At 46.2% G+C, this 24,286-nt stretch overlaps 1 protein-coding gene across 1 annotated transcript in view; it reads right to left on the reverse strand.

Annotated features, from left to right (window-relative positions):
* Nucleotides 1–24,286, reverse strand: part of LOC147111559 (unconventional myosin-XVI-like) — a 254,585-nt gene that overhangs the window by 123,743 nt on the left and 106,556 nt on the right. Inside the window, exon 6 of the mRNA XM_085999900.1 lies at nt 11,473–11,673. Within this exon, the coding sequence (XP_085856026.1) occupies nt 11,473–11,673 (201 nt within the window). The remainder of the gene's footprint in view (nt 1–11,472; nt 11,674–24,286) is intronic.

Genomic DNA, 24,286 nt, shown 5'->3' on the forward strand with positions numbered 1-24,286 from the left:
CAGTGAAAACATGCCCAATTTACATAATCGCTCCTCATAATCCAATCCCTCCATCCCCGCACCCATTCTGGTTGCTCTCTTCTGTAGCCTTTCAATAGTTGCAATATTCTTTCTGCACTATAGCGACCAGAACTGTACACAGTTTTTATAATGTGGCCGGATTACCTCACTATTTTGGCTCAATATTGACCTTTTAATACATCCCAATATCTGATATACTTTGCTCACTGCCACTGAGTATTGTTGCAATAGCTTCAATTTGTTGTCAATCATGACCCCCAGAACACTTTCATTTTCCATACTCATTATTTTCTTTTCATTGAAGTAATAGACCCTTCCTGGATTATTTGTCTCCAAGTGACGCATTTCTCTACCTTGAAATTCACCTGCCATATGTCTGTCCAATTCCTAAGTATATTCAAATCCGCCTGTAGCTTATCCTGTTCAACTTTGGTGTCTACTACCTTGATTAGCTTTGTCTCATTGCAAATTTAGCCACTGTGCTTCTGACATCTAGCTCCAGGTCATTTATAAACATATTGTCTCAGAATTTGCTAGGAAAATAATGGTGTGGTTAATGCACACACTGTTATTAATGTATAAATCGTCCAGCAATTTGTGGTGAGGAAGAGATACCCCATAACTCGCAAATCGCTAAAAAATTGCTGGACAATTTGTGCTGCTCTGCCATTAGCCTCGCAAAAATGGCAGCTTGCCATCAACCTCCCCGTGAGTTCCAAAAAATTGCTGCATTTGCACAGTAAATACAAATTAAACTTGCTGCAGAATGATAGGGCTGGTACTCAACAGTGTAAGGACCCTGTTAATTATGAGATTTATGTTCCTGCAATGCCACTCAATGGGCAGGATTTTCATTGGGCCGTGGAGGTGGGATTGGAGGCGTGTGTGGGGTTAAAATTGCAAAAGCTGGCGTGTGGGCCCAACCCCGCCTCCATCCCGCCTCCAAGCAATTTTCATTAAATCGTGTCTAATGGTCCCGTCTCCGTCCCGCCTCCAAGAGGCGGGATAGGCCATTAAGGCCCTTAACAAGCAGTAAATTGTCTCTATAATGCCATTTTGAAAGGCCTTTGCGATTTTAACCCTTTTCCCACGAGAAACATGCCTGTTCTGAAACACGACGGTGAAACCTGGCGGGAGCACAATTGGATTGCTGACTATCAGCTGCAGCTCAACCATTAAAGAGGAGATTTGATCAGACAGCATTTGCAGGTGGCAGAACTTTGTAGTCTCAGGTCTGGGGGAACTTTTAGAAGGCATAACCACAGCTGTGGAAGTTTGGAGCCTGACACCCATCTCCAGTGTGACCTCCTGGGAAACCTCTCTCGCCACCCTCACAGAGCACTTCCTCAACTGAGGCATATACCAGAATCATGGGAGCCATTTATTTCCTTCCCTTCTGGACATTAGATGAGGACGAACACCAGATGCGGCACCAGCAGAACCAGGAACAACAGCAGCAGCACCAACAGCAGCAGCAACAACAGGAGCGCCAAGCTGCTGCTCACCCACCTGAAGCTGCACAGGCCAGAAGGGGCCAGCGCATGGAAGCCCGTCGGTGCAGGAGATACCCCCCAAACAGGGTCTACAGACACAGGGTCAGCTACCTCAACATGCCTGAGCAGCAGTGCCAAAGGCGGCTCCGACTTTCGCGAGAGGTAGTGGGTGACATCTGCGCAATGCTGCAACAACACCTGCAGGCCAGAGGACCAGGTGGACAACCCTTACCAGTGGCCGTCAAAGTCACCACCGCACTCAACTTTTTTGCCTCAGGCTCATTCCAGGGATCAGCAGCAGACATCAGCGGCATCTCCCAGGCGGCCGCACACACTTGCATCACACAGGTAACCGATGCCCTATTTGCCATCATGTACAATCACATCCATTTCACCAAGGATCAAGCAAGTGTCATGGCGCATGCGGTTGGATTAGCTAATCTGCCAGGCTTTCGAAGGGTGCAGGGCGTCGTTGACTGCACACATGTGGCCCTTAAGGCACCCCATCGCAATCCAGATATTTTTGTCAACCGCACGGGCTTCGACTCCCTTAACGTTCAGCTGGTGTGTGACCACAAGAAGGAAATTTTGCATGTTTGTGCCAAGTACCCTGGCAGTTGCCATGACTCCTGCATGCTGTGCCAGTCTAGTGTGCCTCCGTTATTCAGTCCGCCAGACCAACTTAACGGATAGCTGCTTGGAGACAAGGGCTATCCCCTGAAGACGTGGTTAATGACACCGTTGAGGAGCCCATCCAATGAAGCTGAGGAGAGCTACAACTCCAGCCACATGTCCACCAGAGCCATAATCGAGCAAACCATCGGTTTGCTGAAGATGCGCTTCAGATGCCTGGATAGGTCAGGTGGAGGCCTGCAGTACTCAGCAGCCAGGGTCTCCAGAATTGTTGTGGTTTGCTGTGCACTTCACAACATAGCACAGCGTCGTGGCTTGCAGATTCCTGAGGAGCAAGTGGCTCATCACATATCCTCCTCAGATGAGGAGGAGAGCGAAAATGAACATCTTGCAGAGGCCCATCAACCAGCGGCAGCAGTACGCGAGAACATTGCTGCCCGGGATGCAAGGAACGCACTCATCTTGGCCAGATTTGCTTAGCCTAGCCAATCAAGCACTTTTGCTTCGTGGCTTCTTACCTGAGCATCGACAATGGCCAAGGACCAGCGGATTCCTAGCAATTTGCCACCATACTGACAATTGCAAGTAATCCTAAGCCCTCAATGTGAAAGTCCCATTCGCAAAATGACACACGCCACAACTACAGCAGTAGCCATCAGATTTTGTATTTACATTATTCATCTGATGGCTTTTTCACAGAAAACATCAAATTTCAACCAAGTGACTACCCTTGTGACTATTTGTGCAGTATATTTCTCTTACGCGTGCTCCTACGTGGTGCTTCCCCTGTGGCTTCAGCAGATGTGGAGGCCCCTTGCTCACTTTCTTGCTGCTCCTGTCTCGACACTTTTGGTGGGCATCCTCTGGGGTTGTGAACCTGTGAGGGCTCGGCAACAGTCTGCTGCTCTTGCGGCTGTGCAGGGGTTGAGACGCCAATCTCAGTTGGGTGTGGACTCTGGTGGGGCTCTGACCGAGGGCTCTGCAGTGGCATGGAAGTGTGAGCGCTTGGAGAGGAGCCCCCACTTCCTTGATGTCTGCCACCAGCTTCCATCTCATGGGTCAGGTCCCCCTCAGTGCTTGCAAGCGGCTTGAGAGCACCTTGCTGCACATCACAAGGGCCATGGGGACCCATATCTACACTAGCAGTCCTACTCAGAAGGACTTCCATGAAGATATGGTTTCTCTGTTCAATAGATGACCATTGCTCCTCCAGAGATGTCATTCTATTCTGAACACTCACCATGTTTTCTGCACTCTGGCGATTTATCACCTCCATGGAGGTTGCCATCCTTTCCATGGCGATGCGTTCATGCACCAATGACTCCACAAAGGCTCTGCTCATGTTCGCTATGGACTCCTGCGTTCGCTCCACACTCGCAGCGACCCTGGAGACAAAACCTGCCAGAGACTCCTGCATCTGTTCCTGGAGTTCCAGCACTGCTGATCTTATGGATGGACCCAGAGGCAGAGGGTCGACATGCAGCTGAGCCGAGCTGGCAGAGTCCTGCGCCCTCTGACTAGGACTCTCCACTGCTGGCCCTGTCTCCACAATCTGCTGATGCTCACTTGTGAGCTGTGATACACCAGGTGACAACACTCCTCTATGTCCCGAAGGTCCCACCGAGGTGTGAGTGTCTGCGCTGGTGCTGGGTGTGCTCAATTCTGCTGACGCTGCACCCTCAGAGGTTGCAGCTTCCTCTGAGGAGTCTTGAGGCTCATGCTCTTCCTCCTGGCTAGTGGGGACGGGTGCTTGCGATGGTCCTGTGGGTGAGTAAAGGAAAGAGTCAGAGATGTGATGCCAAGGTTACATGCACATTGTATATTGCAGATGATCATTAGTCCATCTGTTACAGCTTCAGAATTATTATCAGCGACTCATGCAATGTCAATGAGAGAGAGGGGAAACTATTCTGTCACCAGCTTGCTGTGATGCAGCCCTCTGTCTGTCCCCCACTTGCACATCTTCATCCACTCCTACGATCTCCAGGACCGCCTCCTCCCAGGGGGTGAGGTGGGCTTCTGAGGGTGGCCCTCCTCCTGTCCTTGCTCTTTCTCTCTTATTGTGAGCTCTCTTTTCCGGCAATGAGGGAGACAAGTGGAGGTTGAGTGAGAATGAAGGAGTGAGTGTAGAGATTCCATAGCATAGATACTTAGAAGAAGATGGAGTGAGGTGGCAAGACCAAGTGCCCTCCCTGTGTGTTGTCAGTTGCTTTCATAGCATCACAGTGATAGGGAGTGTGAGGGCTGCATAGTCAAATAGTTAGGTGAATGTGACCATAGAGAGAGAGGGAATGGGTAAGGGTGCATGGATGTCAGTGTCAGTGGGATGTGGAGGAAGAGATTGCTAAAGCTGAGTGCTGGTGAGGAAAGGCAATGGGGATCAGATTGAGGGTGATGGGAAATTCATACTCACTTTTCCAGTGCGCAGAAGGTCATGAAATCTCTTCCTGCACTGAATCCAGGTTCTGTGGGTTACTGATAATGCGTTGACCTCCACTGCCACCTGGATCCACACAGCCTTGGTCTGTTGGGGAGGCTTCTTCCTCCCTGAAGAAGGGAAGAGCACCTCTTTATGAGCTCTTGCTCCCTCAACTAAAGCCTGCAAGGCAACATCATCAAACCTCAGAGCAGACCTAGGTCTATCGCTGGTCATTCTGCCTCCAGGTCCCTGTAGCATGAAAGGCCAAAAGATTGGCAGTCTGCAGAAGAAGCAAGGCTTGTTGCAGACCTTAAATGCAGCAGCAATGATGACGTCATCGGAGGCGACTTTCAGACTGGAAAAACTCATCTGCCATGGGTTCCCACACGTTGGAACTCAATTGGCCAATTAAGTTAAAATCGCATCAATCTCCCACATCGATTTAGATTTGGGTGGATAACACAAAATGCGGATTACACGACCCCAGCCCGCCCCTGAATTAAAATCCAGCCCAATCTCTCTGGCTCAGAAAGGGAGCAATATCAACTGTGGAATCTCATTCCTGCAGGTAGTAAATTGTTTTTAGAGATTTAAAAAAAAATCTTACTTTTCCTTTCTGTCTCTTTTCTCTTAATCCAATCTTTCTTTCTCTCTATTTATTTCTCTGGAGCTAATTTGACTGAAATTCACCTTATTTCCTTCTCCATCATTCCTCTTTTTCTTTTTCTATCTTTAAATCTCATTGGTTAAGGACTGTTGGTCCCGTTGCTCACCAATGTCCGAGATGCCCCGATGACCTTATCAGCTTGCACTTCCCGCAATTTGCGATGCTAAAAATTTTCAAGTTGAAGGGTGAGGGAAAAAGTGAAAAGGTGAACCATCTATGTATCCATTGTAAAATATTTCCATTGATTCCTGTTTTCTTTATTTTCTCTACCAGCTTTTCCAGAGGAATTGCACCAAAGGCCTTACTGAAATCCAAGTACACCGCATCCACTGCCTTACCCCTATCAAGTTTCTTTATCACACACAAAGAAAACCAATCAGTTAGATTGGCAAGACCTCCCTTTCCTGAAACAATATTGGCTATCTTTTATGATTTTATTTCTATCCAGAGTTATGGTGACTAAGGGTGCTAGGCCATGACATTGCAGATTGTGGTGCTATAAAATTCTTCTGGTGCAGGAAGCCCACATCACCTCATCGATGCCCAGTTTTGGGCTGCTGACCTGTCCTTAATCTGCAACACCACGGTAGTAGTGCCAGACTACATGATGGAGGATGCCTGCATGGTGGAGACAAGCGTTTGTCTTCACAAAGATTGTGTGGCGGTCACCCAGAGTTCATTCTATTCCCTTGCTTCACTTACAACTTCCTGTTGCAAGTGACTCAGGTAGCACATAATAGTTGTGCTGCCTGATAATTCTTATCATTCAGGTGTGCAGCCAGGACTACCCATGCTACTCATTAGCAGGACACTTGTAGTGTGGTCCGGATATCTGGCATCTCTGATGCCATTTAAAAGCAGCCAGCAATTCTTAAAGGGAGGTACGTTCTGGCTGCAGACACCAGGGAAACTGTTCTGAGTGAAGATAATGCTGGAGCAACTAGTAAGAGGGCACCAAGATTTTTTGATGCTGCCTTGGAGGTCCTGATACAGACAGTGGAGAGGAGGAGGTATATCCTCTTCTCCACAGGGGGCAGGAAGCTCTCCAGGCATCTACTCCATGATCAGTGGGAAGAAATTACAGAGCATTTGAATGCCAGGAGCATTGCATCCAGGACATGGCTACAATGCCGAAAGAAATTCAATGATCTAACTAGAGTTTTTAAGGTAAGAATACTGTTCTTTTACTCTCTGCTCACAGCTGCACCACTTACAACACAGCATCATTTGCAACACTGACAGTACTCACAAGACTCCTCTCCCCATTACCCTTCACACTTCTATAATTACTGCACCACATTTCGCTACACCTCCTTCTCCTCATACTCACCTACCCTCACTTAGTCACTTAGCCACAACTCACATGTCACACACTGACACCAGCTATTCTACCATGACAGACACATTCTCCAAACATCTCACAAGACTCTTGACATAATAAAACTCACTATGCACTTGGTTTGAGCATAAAGCAAGGCTTTAATCAACTTATTTCAGAACATGGAAGTCTAGTTGTATCCACTAGCTCCCTTGTTTTTACAAAATGTCCCTGGCAAGCTGGGGCCAACGCCTGAGTATTTATACTCCTTGGACGGCGCCACCAGCTGGCCGTCCAGTGTTATTTCATAGGTAGTTTCTCGATGATGAGATTTATGACAACTCTCACTAACACATTCCCTCCTTTCTTGGAAGAGGAAAAGACCTCTTGCACACCCTCTCTTCTCTTGAAGAAAGTGTGCTGGCTGTCATGGGCAGGGCCAGAGTTGAGGCCATGGCGACTGGCAATGCTGGAGGAGAGGTCGTTCAGGGTTTCTTCAGACCTAATCCTTTTTGTCCCTTCTGACTTCTCCCTCACTTCAAACATTCTGCATGACAAGCTCAGGTGCTTTCACCACCCACCTCTCTCTTTCTGCTCTCCCTTCACACTACAATCTAACCTTTGTTCATCTCTTTCACTTCAGCTGCTGAATATCTGGAAGCCCCTATGCCAGGTGAAGAAGAGAAGGCGAATCTTTAAGAAGATGCACCATTACTTGACCTGACTCTCGAAAACATCAGCTCAGATATTGGCACCACGCGGACTTTAGAGGCTAGGTTAAATGAGCTGTCCACATATAACGACTCACTGGACACAAATGCGCAGAAACTAGAGCTGAGAGTTAGGATGCCACATGTTCCAGCTTGTAAAAGGGCGAATTTGCATACTAGCTTTGCTGCAGAGGACTCAGATGCTAACTTCGAGGGCAGAGGCTACTGAAGGAAGCTCATGGGCATTTACCAGGAAATGCTAGGTGCACTGGGCAGCCTGCCAGAGAGCTTCCATGGAAGAGCCCTCCTCCAGCTTGTCGCAAGGCTTTGCGCAAAGCATGGAGACCATTCTGTTCAACGTGGACCGAGCAGTCAGCTTCATTAACAACAGGGTGACACCCACTACGATGGAGCCTCTGCTGACAGCTCTGACAGCTTCCATGGCAGCAGAGACTGCTGCTATGGAAGCTCAAACGTCTGCTCTAGCAGCTCACACCACCTTGGCTCTGAGGGCCAATGTTGGCAGGGCTTGCAAAGCATCTCAGCAGTCTAGTACTCTGTTCTTGTGTAGAACCTTAGGTGTGCTGAGGTGCCATTCCAGGAGAGTGGCCTTAGTTCCATGGGAGAAGCACCTGCTGTCCTCTCTCAGATGACAGCAAGACAGCTCCCCCACCAGTGCCTTGCTAGTGCCACACAGCCAGCTGGGCCAGACTGCCCCGACCAATGCCGAGATGCTGTAGTGTGCAGCTGGGTCCTCAAGACCCAGAGCTGCTCGAGATAATCCTCCATGACCTTCTGAAGTATCCTCAATGGAAGCTCAGTCGCCTTCAACATTCCTAAGTTGTAGCCACTGGGGAAACACTTCATTGGAGCACTAGAATAGGGAAAGGAACACGTACTAAGATAAGCATTAAGTGCTGGCACAAGGATGACTCTTAATTGCTTCTGTAAGCTATCTTATGGAGATGTAATTGAGTTGATTGATAAATTTGTTTTACATTCTGGATTTGGTGTTGGTGTTTATCTTTGTAGTGAAGTGAGGACAAGACCCATGAGTCTGGACTGAAGGAAGGCAATGTGATGGTGTTTGTAAGGAAAAGGCAATGTGATGGTGTTTGTAAGGAAAATGTTAAGGATTGTGGGATTGTTGGTGTATTGGGGATGGGAGGGCTGATTAGGTGAAGTGCTCCTCGATGAGCTGGTCTTTGAGAGCTCTGGCAGGTACGGGCACTGATGGTCGCTGCCTCTCCTACTCCTACTCCTCTTTCTGTGCCTGCTCCTCCTCATGCTGGTCTGGCTGACCAGGTAGTGGTAAGGGCTGGTCCCTCATGATGGTGAAGTTGTGCAGCGTGCAGCAGACAACAACAAATCTGGATACCCGCTCAGTGATGTACTGTAAAATTACTCCGGAACAGTCCAGACTAGGAAAGCGTTCTTTTAACACGCAAGTGTTTACTCGATGATGTTTCTTGTGGCAGCTTGGCTCTCATTGTAGGCCTGCTCCTTTGCTGTTCCTGACAGTAGTCATCAGCTAAGGGGATAGGCCTTGTTGCCTGATAAACAGTCTGTAATTTACTGGCCTGGTTGGAATAAAGGCGGCATAGAGGACTGGCACAAGATGAAAGATTCATGACTGCTGCCAGGATAGTGGGCACAGATGTGCACGATGTGCAGGCTGTGATCACAAAACAGCTATATGTTTAAGGAGTGAAATCTCTTTTGCTTGCTGGTGATAGAAAACATGCAAGGCAATATGTATGCAGTTAATGGCACCTTGCACTATGGGAAAGCCTGCCATATGTGTGAAACCTAATGCTCTCTCATCCTGCGTCCATAGGGAAGGAAATGTAGCTGTTTCTCATGGCACACTGAAAACTGTGAGATGTTGCTGATGCCACTTGCTGCAATCATAAAGAAGCCTGTGGCATAAAAGTTGAGGGCCACAGTGACCTTGACAGCCACAGACAGTGCTGTCCATGCCCTGGTTCGAGGCTCGAGTTGTGACTGTAGCAGGTGACATAGCTCAGAGACAGCCTCCTTGGTAAAGCAAATGTGCCTGAGACATTGCTCCTGAGTAAAGTGCTCCCCGAATACTCTTGTGAGCACGGCCCCCTGCTCAGTGCCCTCTTCCTCCTCCCTCTTCTGGCAGGTACTCCCATTCTGTGGTGTCTTCCTTGCTGTTCCCCCTCATCCTCCAGCTCCAAAGGCAGCCCTAACAGACCACCCATGACTGCAATCAAACTATTTCCGAGGCAGCCAACAACAGTACAACACCAGCAAAATCTTTCTCTGTTTGCACAAAGTGAACTGACCATAATGATAAGACCTACCACAAAATGCCCAGAAGTTAACCAGCAGTCTGAAATGAGAAACCAGCAACTAACCAGTAAGTATTGCATGATTAAATAGCATTGGTGAGGGATCCTCCTGCCGGTTAGCGCCACGTTGTGCTGTGTGAGTTCAGCACGTGGCGAGTGAAGTGCTGGGGCATTCGAAAATGGAAAACGGGTCCAGCATTTCTTGCACGACCCTAATTTGAATAAATTATTCCCCCTTTTAAATGTTCCTGACGTATGTTCCTGACGCCAGCGCAACCACCTTATCCAATATGGCGGGCAGCTCACTAGTGCCAGAAATGTGCTTGCGCTTCCTGCTCGATATATTGGGACCTGAGTAGGCCCAATAGTGGCTGCCCAACCGAATTTCTCACCCATTTAATTGAATTTCTTCATGCAGTAATATTGGGGTAGAAATCTATTAAGACTTAATTTTCCTAAATATAATCAAATCACACGTACATCAGTATCATGACACATTTCTGAAAAGGTCCTGTGAGTCAAATTTTGTCAGCCACATTGTCACATAAACAACAGCCAATTCTGTTATTGACAGGTGTAATTAGAAGAAATATTTATGGGCATCCAGTTGTGCTACACATAAAAGAATTCGACAGTGTAACAAATTCCTGAAGGTGAATATTGTTTGCAAGAAAGTCCCTCAGCCTTCTTCGGCTATTCTCTTGAACTTTGAAGACACACTGGGGTGATAATGTGGTTTGTCCCAAAGCACTATTTGCATTGGTAGTCTTGCATTATCAGGTGTTGATTCCTGCTCAGTGTCCCAAAGTGCTGGTGCTAAGTGCTGTCAGGGCAGAATGCACTGTGTGCAAAACTCATTAAGGCCCCTATTGCTATGAAAATTAAATGTCAGCCCTCTATTGCAGATGGGCTGTCTGAGCCATGATTCAGACTCTCAGCGCTCACTTGAAACGGGTACTTCAAGGAAGGCTTGTGTATAAATAGGTCTGTATTGCTGATCCTCACTGTAGGAGCACCCGTAGCATGACCTCCAACTCCTGGCCTATGAAAGCAGGATAGGAAAAAAAAAGTTTTGAGAAAACTGAAAGCAGAAAAGAAATTGCATTTATAATAGTGCCTTCCATGACCTCTGGATGACCTAAAGCATTTCACAGCCAATAAAGTAATTTTGAAATGTAGTCACTGACATTCTGTAGACAAACATAGCAGGCAACTTGTGCACTGCAAGATCCCACAAGCAGCAAACAGATGAGTAACCAGTTAATCTGTGTTAGCTGTGTTGGTTGAGGGAGGAATGTTGGCCAGGACACTGGGAGAACTCTGCTCTTCTTTGAATAATGCCATGGGATCTTTTCCCACCTGAACAGGAGAATAGAGACTCAGGTTAAAATCTCATTCGAACAATGCAGCACTCTCTCAGTACTGCACTGAAATATCAACCTAGAAGTCTTGCTATGCTGTTTTTTAGTTAAATGAACAGTGCAGCATAAAGCTTTGCAGCAAGGATGCATTTGCCTACGTTAATTGACTCTCCAGGTGTGAAATACATGACCCCACAGTGCGAGTGAATAACAGTGGTTTGGTATTAATTTTTTTTAATGATGTTGTGTGGACAATTTCCTGAAGTATCACCTATATTTGAGCTTGCAGCGGGCAAGCAAATCTGTGGCATCCTCTTGATGTACAATATGCCATTCATCACATGTGAAATACTGTCATCTGCCCCACTCAGACTAGATTATGTTGCACAAAATGTTTTTGAGACTGCTTTGTGGAGCAAGACAATCTGGTGATTATTCTTAAATTTCATCAATAGAACTAATGACTTCTTCAAATCTAAATGCTGCCCTTAATTAACCATATGTGACTAATCACTCATTTCTGTCAACTCACCCTTCCTGCGTAATGCATGATAGTGAAGGCTGAGTCTTGATCTTTTGATGGAATGTTCCCATTTCCATCCTTCGGAGACATGTACACAGTATTTGTGTGAGCTGTTTCCAAATGGGACTGCAGCCGTTTGATGAGGTTTTGTTCCGTTGATCGAAGTGTCTGGCTTTCTTCATCTAGCATCGACAGTAAGCCGGCAGGTTTCTGAAATGATAAAGTAACGCGTTGGGTAAATTAGCAATATAGCCTGAGCAACTTCTTAATGGGGCAATATCCATTTGGTTGGGTTAAGCACAGCTAAATTTTAAACCTATTAAAATCTTCACTATATAAAGCTCCTGTAAACTTATGTCTGCAAATGATCATTTGCCTTACATTAAAACCAGGATACAATTAAATCTTTGAAAGCATCCAAAATTATACTGTGTTTAATCTAAAAAACAGAAGAAAACCTACAAGAATTATAATGGTAACTGCATTTAAAGAATTGTTTCATGAAGGAACTTCAAAGATGACTGTATAGTTTAACTACTGATATTATGACTTAATTTTGTACCGTGGAAGACAATTATTATCAAATGTAATTAAGGCAAAGTTATCTTGATTTTCACTGACAAATTTCAAGTTGGTTATATGCTGTAATTTCATTAGATAAATGTTCTGAGTGCGTTGTTTAAAATATTTTACTCTTCATATTTTGATACAGTAGAGAATAACCAGGTGTGTGTGGAGTTACATTCAGCTAAAAAGGCATAAGGTGGGCCAAAGCAGCCTTTTCCTGTTCCCAACCTTCTCTATGTTGCTAATGAAATTTGTAACCCCGAGTGACCTAAGTTGGGTCATTATAGCAATGGTTTTCCTTCCCCCTACTGTCTTAGCACTGGGCAGCAGCCGTATACCCTAGGTGCTCTACACCTGTCTAGGCCCAGAAGCACCGGGATTTCCTGTCCCAGGGGACTAACATAGCATAGAGGCATCCCCAGCTGAGGCCATTCCACTGCCTGGGCCTTGTGCCAGCAAGCAGGGCAAGATAAAGCAAATTAGCTGCAGGTCTGAAAGGCCTGCAGCTATGCTGCTGGCACCAGAAACTTCTAGCTGCTGCTCTCCAGCAGCAACCAGTAGCCCGACGCTCGACGATTGTCCAGCGAGGCAGGGGGAAATCATTCATCTGCAGCAATCTTCTGTTTTCTGGCTGTCACAGAGAATCTCCTGCCCTCTGTTCCATGAGGGTCCCGGTGCTAGCCCCAAACCCTATGTTCTTCAGGCACCCCTGAAGATGGGCACCCGATGGATGAGAGAAGAGGAAATGGAGGCAGATCATCCGAAACATCTCCCTTGTCTCATCTTCATGAGATCGCTGAGCCAGCACCTAATGCTTGTGCAGGTCCTGCATCGATTATCTAGAGGAGACCTGGAGATTATAGAGCAAGGTAAAAGGGGCAGAGATCTGGAAAAATGTGCCTCTGCCCCTTCTTCCTGACCTTTACACTCATGAATTTTTCAACATTAATATTCAACAATGTATAAGTGTTGGGAGGAGCAGAGAGCGGCGGAACAGTGAGTACTTAAACTCACTTTTGCGGGCTTTTTTACAGAGGCTTACCAATCTCACAGACCGGCGGCGGCATTCCGGAGCCACATCACAATTCAAAAAGTGACACGGGCAAGAGGAAGCAGCTGATTGGGTGAGTACGGCCAGGTGAGTATTTATACTACTCTACAGTTTGACAGTTAAGATTAATAGTTTATAAAATTTAGAAGGACTTAATTTTTGAGGTTATAGGCCTAGAAATTCAGTCGCGTTTGCGCCCACTTATTGGCTATAAAGTGGTTTGCACCTGAAGTTTTTTATCGCCCAAAATTCAGATGGACCCTAACATCGGCGTTAGCCGGTAGCGCTGCGCCGGCACCGATGATGTCATCGGTGTGCGCAGCGCCCCGGTTGCAATGCTGTTCCGGCCCGATGGCCAAATTCAGTTGCGGCCGCCTCGCCCGTGGCGGCCGCAAACAGCGTTTGTAAAACGGTGCCTTGCAGCTCCGAAAGGCCGGCGCATAAAGGTGGAGGGGCGGCCGGCCGCTTTCCCGGCGGCCGCCTGGCCGCACCTCCCTCCCCGGACTCCTGCACCACCCCCCCGCGGCATTGATGTGTGACTCCCGCGAGCCCGGCACTTCTCCGGGGTGCCGGGCTCATTTGCTGGGGGAATCCCGCGCCGAACTCACGGCTGCAGGCAGCTCCTCCTTAAGAGGAGGAGGCCTGCAGTACCCCAGCCTGCCGCACCGCCTCGGGTGCCGCAGCAGCAGCTGGACGCCTGAAACTTACATACATCGCCCCAAACGAGGCGGCCAAACCCTGCAATAGCGCCCGCCTCCGTCTTGGGCCGGCGCGACTGAATTTCAGGCGGGCACTACGGGAATCCGGGCCAGCGCAAAATTTCGGGCACTAAAGACCTGGCGCGGCGAAACCAAATTTTTAGCCCATTGTTTCTAAGGTCTCTGTTGTGTATCGGGGAGTGCGAGTAACCAAGGGCCCTTGAGTATATCATTTAATTGTAGTGTAATTAGTGGCATTGATTTGATTTAATTTAAATTAATTAAAGGGTAAGTCATGGCAGGACAGCTCGGCCCCGTGGCATGCTCCTCCTGCGCTATGTGGGAAATCAGGGACACTTCCTGTGTCCCTGACGACCATGTGTGCAGGAAGTGTATCCTGCTGCAGCTACTGACAGACTGCATTGCGGCACTGGAGCTGCGAATGGATACATACTGGAGCATTCGCGATGCTGAGGATATCGTGGATAGCACGTTTTGGGAGTTGGTCACACCGCAGGTAAAGGCTGCACAGGCAGGAAGGGAATGGGTGACCATCAGGCAGAGTAGTAGGTGCAGGCAGGTAGTGCAGGGGTCCCCTGTGGCCATCCCCCTCTCAAACAGATATACACCACTTTGGATATTGTTGAGGGAGATGGCTTATTAGGGGAAGGCAGCAGCAGCCAACTTCCTGGCACCATGGGTGGTTCTGCTGCACACATTGGGAGGAAAAGAGTGGGAGAGCTATAGTGATAGGGAATTCTATTGTAAGGGGAATACATAGGCGATTCTGCGGTCGCAAACAAGACTCCAGGATGGTATGTTGCCTCCCTGGTGCAAGGGTCAAGGAAGTCTTGGTGCGGCTGCAGGGCATTCTGGAGGGTGAGGGTGAACAACCAGTTGTTGTGGGGCATATATGTACCAATGATATAGGTGAAAAACAGGATGAGGTCCTAAAAGCTGAATATAGGGAGTTAGGAGGTAAATTAAAATGTGCTAGTCAGAGTAGAAATAGAAGGATATTGCAGATGAATATGTGACTAGAGGAATGGTGCAAGGGGGAGGGTTTCAAATTCCTGGGACATAGGAACTGGTTCTGGGGGAGGTGGGACCAGTACAAACTGGATGGTTTGCACCTGCGCGGGACCAGGACCGATGTCCTCGGGGGAGTGTTTGCTAGTGCTGTTGGGGAGGGTTTAAACTAAAATGGCAAGGGGTTGGGAACCTGTGCAGGGAGACAGGGGAAAGGGAAGCAAGGATAGAAACAAAAGACAGGAAGGAGAAAAGCAAACATGGAAGGCAGAGGAATCAAGGGTGTAAATCAAACAGGGTTACAGTAAATAATAATTCTAAAAGGACTAAGAGTGTTAAAAAAACAAGCCTGAAGGCTTTGTGTCTTAATGCGAGGAGCATTCATAATAAGGTGGATGAATTAGCTGCGCACATAGCTGTAAACGGATGTGACATAATTGGAATTACGGAGACATGGCTCCAGGGTGACCAAGGCTGGGAATTCAACATCCAGGGGTATTCAATATTCAGGAAAGACAGGCAAAAAGGAAAAGGAGGTGGGGTAGCATTGCTGGTTAAAGAGGAGATTAACACAATAGTAAGGAAGGATATTAACACTGATGATGTGCAATCTGTATGGGTAGACCTGAGAAATACCATGGGGCAGAAAACGTTAGTGGGAGATGTATACAGATCCCCAAACAGTAATGCTGAGGTTGGGGATGGCATTAAACGGGAAATTAGAGACGTGTGCAATAAGAGCACTGCAGTTATCATGGGTGACTTTAATCTACATATAGATTCGGCTAACCAAATTAGAAACAATACTGTGGAGGAGGAATTCCTACAGTGTATACGGGATGGTTTTCTGGACCAATATGTCAAGGAACCAACTACAGATCAGGCCATCTTAGACTGGGTATTATGTAATGAGAAAGGATTAATTAGCAATGTTGTTGTGCGAGGCCCCTTGGGGAGGAGCGATCATAATATGATCGAATTCTTCATTAAGGTGGAGTGTGAAGTAGTTGACTCAGAGACTAGGGTCCTGAATTGAAATAAAGCAAACTACGATGGTATGAGGCGCGGATTGGCTAGGATGGATTGGGGAATGTTACTTAAAGGGCTGACGGTGGATAGGCAATGGCAAACATTTAAAGATCGCATGGATGAACTACAGAATTTGTTCATCCCTGTTTGGCATAAAAATAAAACAAAAAAGGTGACTCAACCGTGGCTAACAAGGGAAACTAGGGATAGCATAAGATCCAAGGACATATAAATTGGCCAGAAAAAGCAGCAAACCTGAGGACTGGGAGCAGTTTAGGATTCAGCAAAGGAGGACAAAGGGATAAATTAAGAGGGGGAAATAGAATAGGAGAGTAAGCTTGCAGAGAACATAAAAACAGACTGTAAAATCTTCTACAGATATGTGAAGAGAAAAAGATTGGTGAAGTCAAGCGTAGGTCCCTTGCAGTCAGAATCAGGGGAATTTATAATGGGGAACAAAGAAATGGCTGAACAATTAAATACATAATTTGGTTCTGTCTTCACAAAGGAGGACACAAATAACCTTCCAGAGATGTTGGGGAACATAGGGTCTAATGAGAGGGAGGAATTGAATGAAATCAGTATTTGTAGGGAAATGGTGTTAGGGAAATTGACGGCACTGAAGGCCGATAAATCCCCAGGGCCTGATAATCTACATCCTAGGGTACTTAAAGAAGTGGCCCTAGAAATAGTAGATGCATTGCTGGTCATCTTCCAAAATTCGATAGACTCTGGAATAGTTCCCATGGATTGGAGGGTAGCTAATGTAACACCACTATTTTAAAAAGGTGGTAGAGAGAAAACAGGGAATTATAGACCGGTAAGCCTGACATCAGTAGTGGGGAAAATGCTAGAGTCCATTATAAAAGATGTAATAGCAGAGCACTTGGAAAACAGTGACAGGATCGGACAAAGTCAACATGGATTTACAAAAGGTAAATCATGCTTAACTAATCTACTGGGATTTTTTGAGGATGTAACTGGTAGAACAGATCATAATCATAATCATAATCATAATCAACTTTATTGTCATTGTTAGTGCACACGTGCAGTACAACGAAATGTAGGCTTGCGGCTCCCGAGAGTGTACATTTAAATTAAGACATTTAAACATTCAACATTCATTTGGCTTGTAATACATTAACATAAACATAACCATAATAAAGTGCATTGGCAGATGTGCAGGCTTTAGAGTTTATTTGTGGAGTTCAGTAGGATGACAGCCCTGGGAAAGAAGCTGTTCCTAAATCTGGTCGTTCGGGTGCGAATGCATCTGTAGCGTCTCCCAGATGGCAGGAGGGTGAACAGACTGTGGCTGGGGTGGGTAGGGTCTTTGATGATGGTCCGTGACCTCCGTAAACAGCGTTTCTGGTATATGTGCTCTATGGTCGGTAGCCAGGTGCCGGTAATGCGTTGGGCAGTTTTGACTACCCGCTGCAGGGCTTTCCAGTCATAGTAGCTACAGCTGCCATACCATACTGTGATACAGTTCATCAGGATGCTCTCTATTGTGCAGCGGTAAAAATTAGAGAGGATCAGGGGTGACAGGTTACATCCCTTCAGCCTCCTTAGGAAATAAAGGAAATGAGGGAGAACCAGTGGATGTGCTGTATTTGGACTTTCAGAAGGCTTTCGATAAGGTCCCGCATAAGAGATTGGGGTGCAAAGTTAAAGCACATGGGATTGGGGGTAAGGTACTGTCTTGGATAGAGAACTGGTTGACAGACAGGAAGCAAACGGCTCGATTTTAAGTGTGCCGTGGAGTCAGGATTGGAGACGTGCAGGGGGTTAAATTCCCAAAATCGGGGATCTCGACACCATCCCGCCCCCAACCTGCCTGCATGCCAGTTTCAAAGGAGGCGGGTAACCGCCCCGCACTGGGACCCGCCTCCCCGAGGCAGGAAGAGATTAGTGCCAATTAACTGCCTGTTAACAGGTAGTTAACAGGCAGTTTTCAGCCAAATCACTATTTTTAAGCTTGAACTGTGGGATTCCCGACGGCTCCAAACCACGCCAAGTTGGAGGAGTTGGGTCGTCGGGCTTGGAGGGGTCGAGATGTCGGTGTTCAGGTGAGTGATGAGTGCATGAGTGCAAAGGTATGTGTGTTTGGTGTGTCTAATGTGATAAAAGAAGTGTAAATTTCCTTTTCTTACCTTTTCAGCTTTCCTTCCTTTAGGTTTGGGGAGTCCCTCATCTCACCGGCACAGAAAGCAGAATGGCTGCGAACTGTCAAAAGTGACAGCCTGCAGCTTTCTGTGTAGGAGAGATTTCTAACTGAGTCTGTGGAGAAGGATTCACGTTAGAAGTAAGACTGTCAGTGTTTGACAGCTTCAAACAGCTGTGAAACACTGATATTTCATCTGTCAAAACGTCTTCACAGATGAAATTTCAGTCTGTGACATCACCTGTTGCCGGGTGGCCCTTAATTGGCCTGCTGAGCCCCCTGGGTGGGCTCAACAAGGTCAATCAAGTTAAAATCGCATGGATTGGCCGCATCTCAATGGAGGCGGGACTAAAACCCGAAAGTTGTAGTCCCGCCTCCTTCCCGACGCCTGAATGAAAATCCAGCCCAAAGAGTTGGAATAAACGGGTCTTTTTCTGGGTGGCTGGCAGTGACTAGTGGGGTACCACAGGGATCGGTGCTAGGACCCCAGCTATTCACAATATATATTAATGATCTAGACGAGGGAACTAGATGTAATATCTCCAAGTTTGCAGACGACACCAAGCTGGGTGGGCGTGTGTGCTGTGAGGAGGATGCAGTGAAACTCCAGTATGATTTGGACAGGTTGGGTGATTGGGCAGATGCATGGCAGATGCAGTATAATGTGGATAAATGCGAGGTTATCCGCTTTGGTGGCAAAAACAGGAAGACAGATTATTATTTGAACGGCAATAGATTGGGAAAAGGGGAAGTGCAACGAGACCTGGGTGTCCTTGTGCACCAGTCGCTGAAGGTAAGCATGCAGGTGCAGCAGGCGGTTAAGAAGGCAAATGGTATGTTGGCCTTCATAGCGACAGGATTCGAGTACAGGAGCAAGGATGTCTTGCTGCAGTTATACAGGGCCTTGGTGAGACGACACCTTGAGTATTGTGTGCAGTTTTGGTCACCTTATCTGAGGAAGGATGTTCTTGCCATGGAGGGAATGCAGCGAAGATTCACCAGACTGATACCTGGGATGGCAGGAATGACGGATGAAGAGAGATTGGGTCGATTAGGCTTATGTTCGCTAGAATTTAGAAGAATGAGAGGGGATCTCATTGAAACTTATAAAATTCTAACAGGACTAGACAGACTAGATGCAGGAAGGATGTTCCCGATGGCGGGGGAGTCCAGAATCAGGGGTCACAGTCTAAGGATAAGGGGTAAGCCATTTAGGACTGAGATGAGGAGTAATGTCTTCACCCAGAGAGTGGTGAACCTGTGGAATTCTCTACCACAGAAGGCAGTTGAGGCCAACTTATTAAATGTATTCAAGAAGGAGTTAGATATATTTCTTAAGGCTAAAGGGATCAAGGGATATGGGGAGAAAGCAGGGACAGGGTACTGAACTTGGATGATCAGCCATGATCTCATTCAATGGCGGAACAGGCTCGAGGGGCCGAATGGCCTACTCCTGCTCCTATCTTCTATGTTTCTATGTATAAGTATAAGACAGCCACGAACAGATTTAAGAATGAATTTAGGGGGAATTTCTTTAAACAGAGTGATGAGAATGTGGAATTTGTTGTTTGAGACAGATAGCATTGACATATTTAAGGGGAGGGTTGATGCATAAATGTGGGAGAAGGGAATAGAGCAATATGAGAGCGGGGGCAGGGGTAATTAGAGCGGGCAGCCTCATCAATTGGGCCGAATGGCCCCTTTCTGTGCTATAAATGGATAGCAACAATTCTCAGAACCCGTGTTGAATATGGAGAAATAGTTTGTTCGCCCTTCCTACCAGTAGTGCAATACGCAACTTTTGTTACTCAAATTATCAGACCGAAGAACGTCTGGCCTTTAGAGGCCATTTAACTTGAGATAAAAACATTGTCGTTCGTTGGCATAAAATCAGGGAGCATCAGTGTTGAGGTTAGAATTCTGTTTATGTGCCTTTACAGGGATCTGTATACAGAGACAGAACTCTGCTGTTGTGCAAGACAATGAAAGACAAAACAGACTTAAAAGTAGTTACAGTCAAAAGCCATAATATTAAACAGTAATTGACAATTTTCTGATATGGCACATTTTTACAGTATTTGTAACATTATTTTTTCTTTTAAGATAAACATAAGAATATTGCACCAGCAAGTTATAATGCTGTTGGTTTGACTAAGAGGGCCTTGCTTCAGGATGGTAGAGTTTACCTGCTCATACGCTCCTGGCAGTAGTACCAGTTCACTACCCGCACACCTGTTCACATTGGGAATCCAACAAAGGCTTAATGTTCCTGGGGCATTTCATATACACCAGACGGTGGGTAGACAATAGTAGATATCCAACTGATGACCATCATCATGTGTGGGGGTAGGTAATTTGGGTCTTAGAAGTAGAGGTGACTCCATAGTGATACACCATCTATGGTTCTGTCTTTTGGATTGCTCTAGCAAACAGTAGCTCAGACATGGACCGAAAGGCCTCCTTCTGTGCTATATACCTTTATGGTTCTATGGAACTTCAGAACCAAGTCAACCCTCTTGTGGCATGCTTGATAATCTGATACCCAAGCCAGGCAGGCCCATGGTACACCAGGGCACATTTGATGATTGACCAGCCAGCTTAGCTCATTAATGGAACCTAAAGGATTAGATTTGTCATTGGGAAATAAGGCTCTTCCCCCTCAGCTCCAGACAACCCTCTAAGCCAATGCCTTAATGGGTGGGATGTTCCGGCTGGTAACCTATTAGTGTTCTGTTCTGAAAGACAACCCAGTTTTAGCTGATTTAACTCTTGCAGTACGCCTGTGCATGCTTGTGGGGCCTTGCTGTGCATAAATAATAATTCTAAAAGATCTAAGAGTGTTAAAAAGCAAGCCTGAAGGCTGTGTGTCTTAATGCGAGGAGCATTCATAATAAGGTGGATGAATTAGCTGCGCAAATAGATGTAAATGGATATGGTATAATTGGGATTACGGAGACATGGCTCCAGGGTGACCAAGGCTGGGAAATCAACATCCAGGGGTATTCAATATTCAGGAAAGACAGGCAAAAGGGAAAAGGAGGTGGGGTAGCATTGCTGGTTAAAGAGGAGATTAATACAATATGGCGCAGGGGCGCTAATTTTTTTGGGGTGATGTTAGCGCCCCAAAGGGGGCGCCACCGAATTTTTCCCCAAAAGCCTTTCAAATGTCCAACAGCACTCCCTGCATTTCTTACACACTTTCACAGCTTTTTTAATGTATTGCACTACAATTCAATTCAATTCAATTCAATTTTATTTGTCATATATGCAGCAGACGTGTGTACTGCACAATGAAATGTTGATTTTTACGAGTCCTCCCAACATTGGAATAAATATGGCATAACAATGATAAAAATACTAATAGAAATACTAATAGAAAGACAGTAATAATAAATAAAACAACAGTAATAATTAATAATAAATTAATCGTTCATGAGTCTTATGGCCTGGGGGTAGAAGCTGTTTCGAAACCTGTTGGTACGAGACCGTATGCTTCGGTATCTCTTACTGGACGGGAGCAGGGCAAAGAGGTTGTGGCTGGGGTGACTCGCGTCTTTAATGATTCTCAGGGCCGTCCCCGGCACCTCTCGGGGTAGATATCCTGCACAGCAGGTAGTTTAATTCCTATAGTGAATTTAATTCCTACACTACTGCAACAAAATATTAAAAAACACTCCAAAAGCTGAATTCAAAACTTATTTATATAGCTTCTTTCACATCCCCAGGAAATCCGGAGCTGCTTTACATCCAATGAAATACTTATGTAATGCAGTTACTGTTGTAATGCAGGGAAACCCAACAGCCAATATGCACACATCAAGGTCTCACAGACAAGATAAACAACCAGTTCATCTTTTTAGTGATGTTGGTTAAGGGATAAATATTAGCCAGGACATGCAGCCGAGTCCTAATGTAGCCAGGGTTGGAAATTAAATGAGTTTCAAGTACAGCTCATTCTAACCTTTTCAGCATTCGCCACCTGGTGGGAAGGAAAGGTCAGGGAAAGCTGCATGAAGGATTGAGATGATTTTATTAATTGTACTTAAAATAATTGGAACACGTAGGGCGGAACGTTCCATGTCGACGGAGGTATGTATACAACTGGCGGGAGTGGATTAGCCACCTGATATACACCCTGCCGGATTTTCCTGTCAACAGCCCAACTGACCCATCACTGCATATTTTACACCCCCGCCGACGTTTACATTTCCACCGATAACATTTTACCACAAGTGACTATTTGTGGCAGAGTCTACAACAGCATTTAAAATGAAATCGACCAATGTATTTCAAAAGGAAGAATATAAAAGGATACAGGGAACGTGCCAGGAAATGGTGTTACAGCTGAAGAGCTAGAACTGGCAGAGCTACTTGGGGCCAAATGTTCTCCCTTTACGCAGTAAATTCTATGGTTCTAGAAAAATGAAAATAGAAGGCTTGGAGCGACATGATGCAGGAGTGCTTGTAATAGGTTTTGCTTTGAAGAAGCGGATAGAAATTTTTCTTGGGCGGTAGCACAAAACGGGCAATAGCGAATCGGCAGCTGATTTTCCCAACTTTCTTTCCCATTGAAGTGAATGGACAGAATGTAAAATGTGCCGTGATTCGCTATCGCCCATTTTGTGCTACCGCCCAAGACAAATTTCTGCCCCGAGATGTCCCAATCGGTAGCACTCTCACACCTATCTGAGTCGGAAGGTTCTGAGTTCAAACTCCACTCCAGAGACTTGAGCTCATAATCTAGGCCAATACTGCAGTGCAGTCCTGAGAGAGTGCTGCATTGTTGGAGTGTCGTCTTTTGGATGAGAAGTTAAACTGAAACCCCATCTACCTGTTTGGATGGATGTAAAAGATCTCATGGCATGATTCAAAGAAAAGCAGGGGAATTCTCCTGATATCCTGGCTGACATTGGTTTCTTAACTAACACCACCTAAGACAGATTATGTGGTCACTCATTGATTGCTATTTGTGTGACAACAATAACAACAACTTGTATTTATAAAGCACCTTTAACGTAGTAAAACGTCTGTGCAAATAACAACAGTGACTACCCATCAAAAGTAATTTATTGGCTGTGAAGGACTTCTTTCCTACTGCCTGTGACCAATAGGAAACTAAAATAACATCTTTGTAAGTGTTAGGGCATGCTCTGACTTTACACTGTGCCTGGTGTTGAAATATGTGGCCGAATGCTTAATGTGTAGAACTATTTGCTTCCATCTGAGATTTATTAGCTAGGTCTCCAACTACAACCATGGCTCATTACAGATTTTCAAGAGTGTAGATCACTAGTTAATATAACACTTGTTTTCAGCATGCATACAGAATATTTAAATGATGGCTTATTTACTAATAGACACCAATCCAGCAATAAACAGAAATCTTAACCATTGATTGCACACACAAGCATAGCTCATAATTTGCATGAAATTAAAACAAAATGGGGTAGAGATTGGTCATCGTTGCACCCATTTACTGAACTGAAAAACGGGGCAAAAAATTACCAGTTTTGTAGGGCTATGCCTAAGGAATCTTGAAAATGTGTGACGCTGTATTGTCCTCGGAGGATTTTCAGGCATCCAGGGCGGCCGCTTAAAACAGGCTTTAGCTCCCTTGCATCAGCTCATGTTGGGCCAAATGCCTGTTTTGGGACCCCTCGGGGAAATTGGGTTGCCCTGGCAAGTGCTGGGCCTATTCCGCTTAGGCTTTACAGGTGTAGATGCACCCTAGGCCACTGAACAGGTAGCTTTAATATATTTTGTAAAAAATTCATGTGGAGCCAGCTTCTTCCAGCATCACAGCTCTCCTGATAACCGGGACCAGCCTTAATCAGCGCCCCACCCCCAATCCTGGCACTCACGTGAGGGCCACTGCCAGTAGGGCAGGCTGTCCGAAATTCATTCCTGCACAAGGGCGATCAGTCTGCGCAACAGGCACCAGCACCCTGTCCAGGTTATTTAGATGAGGCCCAAGGCCCTATTTCAGGTGATCATCGGGCCTCCTGGTTTGGGTTTACATTACAGCTGCATCACCACCTTTGTGCCCACAATCGGGTGCCGGCGGATCTGTTGCCAGGTTTCTCTCCTCTGATATAATAGGGGTGATATTGACTTTTAGCGATAGTGTAAAACATGTGATATCTGCTTGGTCACCTGTTAAAAACCTCCCCCCCCCGACTGTTAAACATCTCCCCCACCCATTAAAACATCTCCCCTGCCCATTAAACATCGCTCCCACCTGTTAAAACACCTCTCCCACATGTGAAACATCACTCCCGCTCATTA

Source organism: Somniosus microcephalus, chromosome 10 (assembly GCF_052327205.1).
Source record: "Somniosus microcephalus isolate GS21.2 chromosome 10, FLI_Smic_1.0, whole genome shotgun sequence".
Classification (NCBI taxonomy): Eukaryota; Metazoa; Chordata; class Chondrichthyes; order Squaliformes; family Somniosidae; genus Somniosus; species Somniosus microcephalus.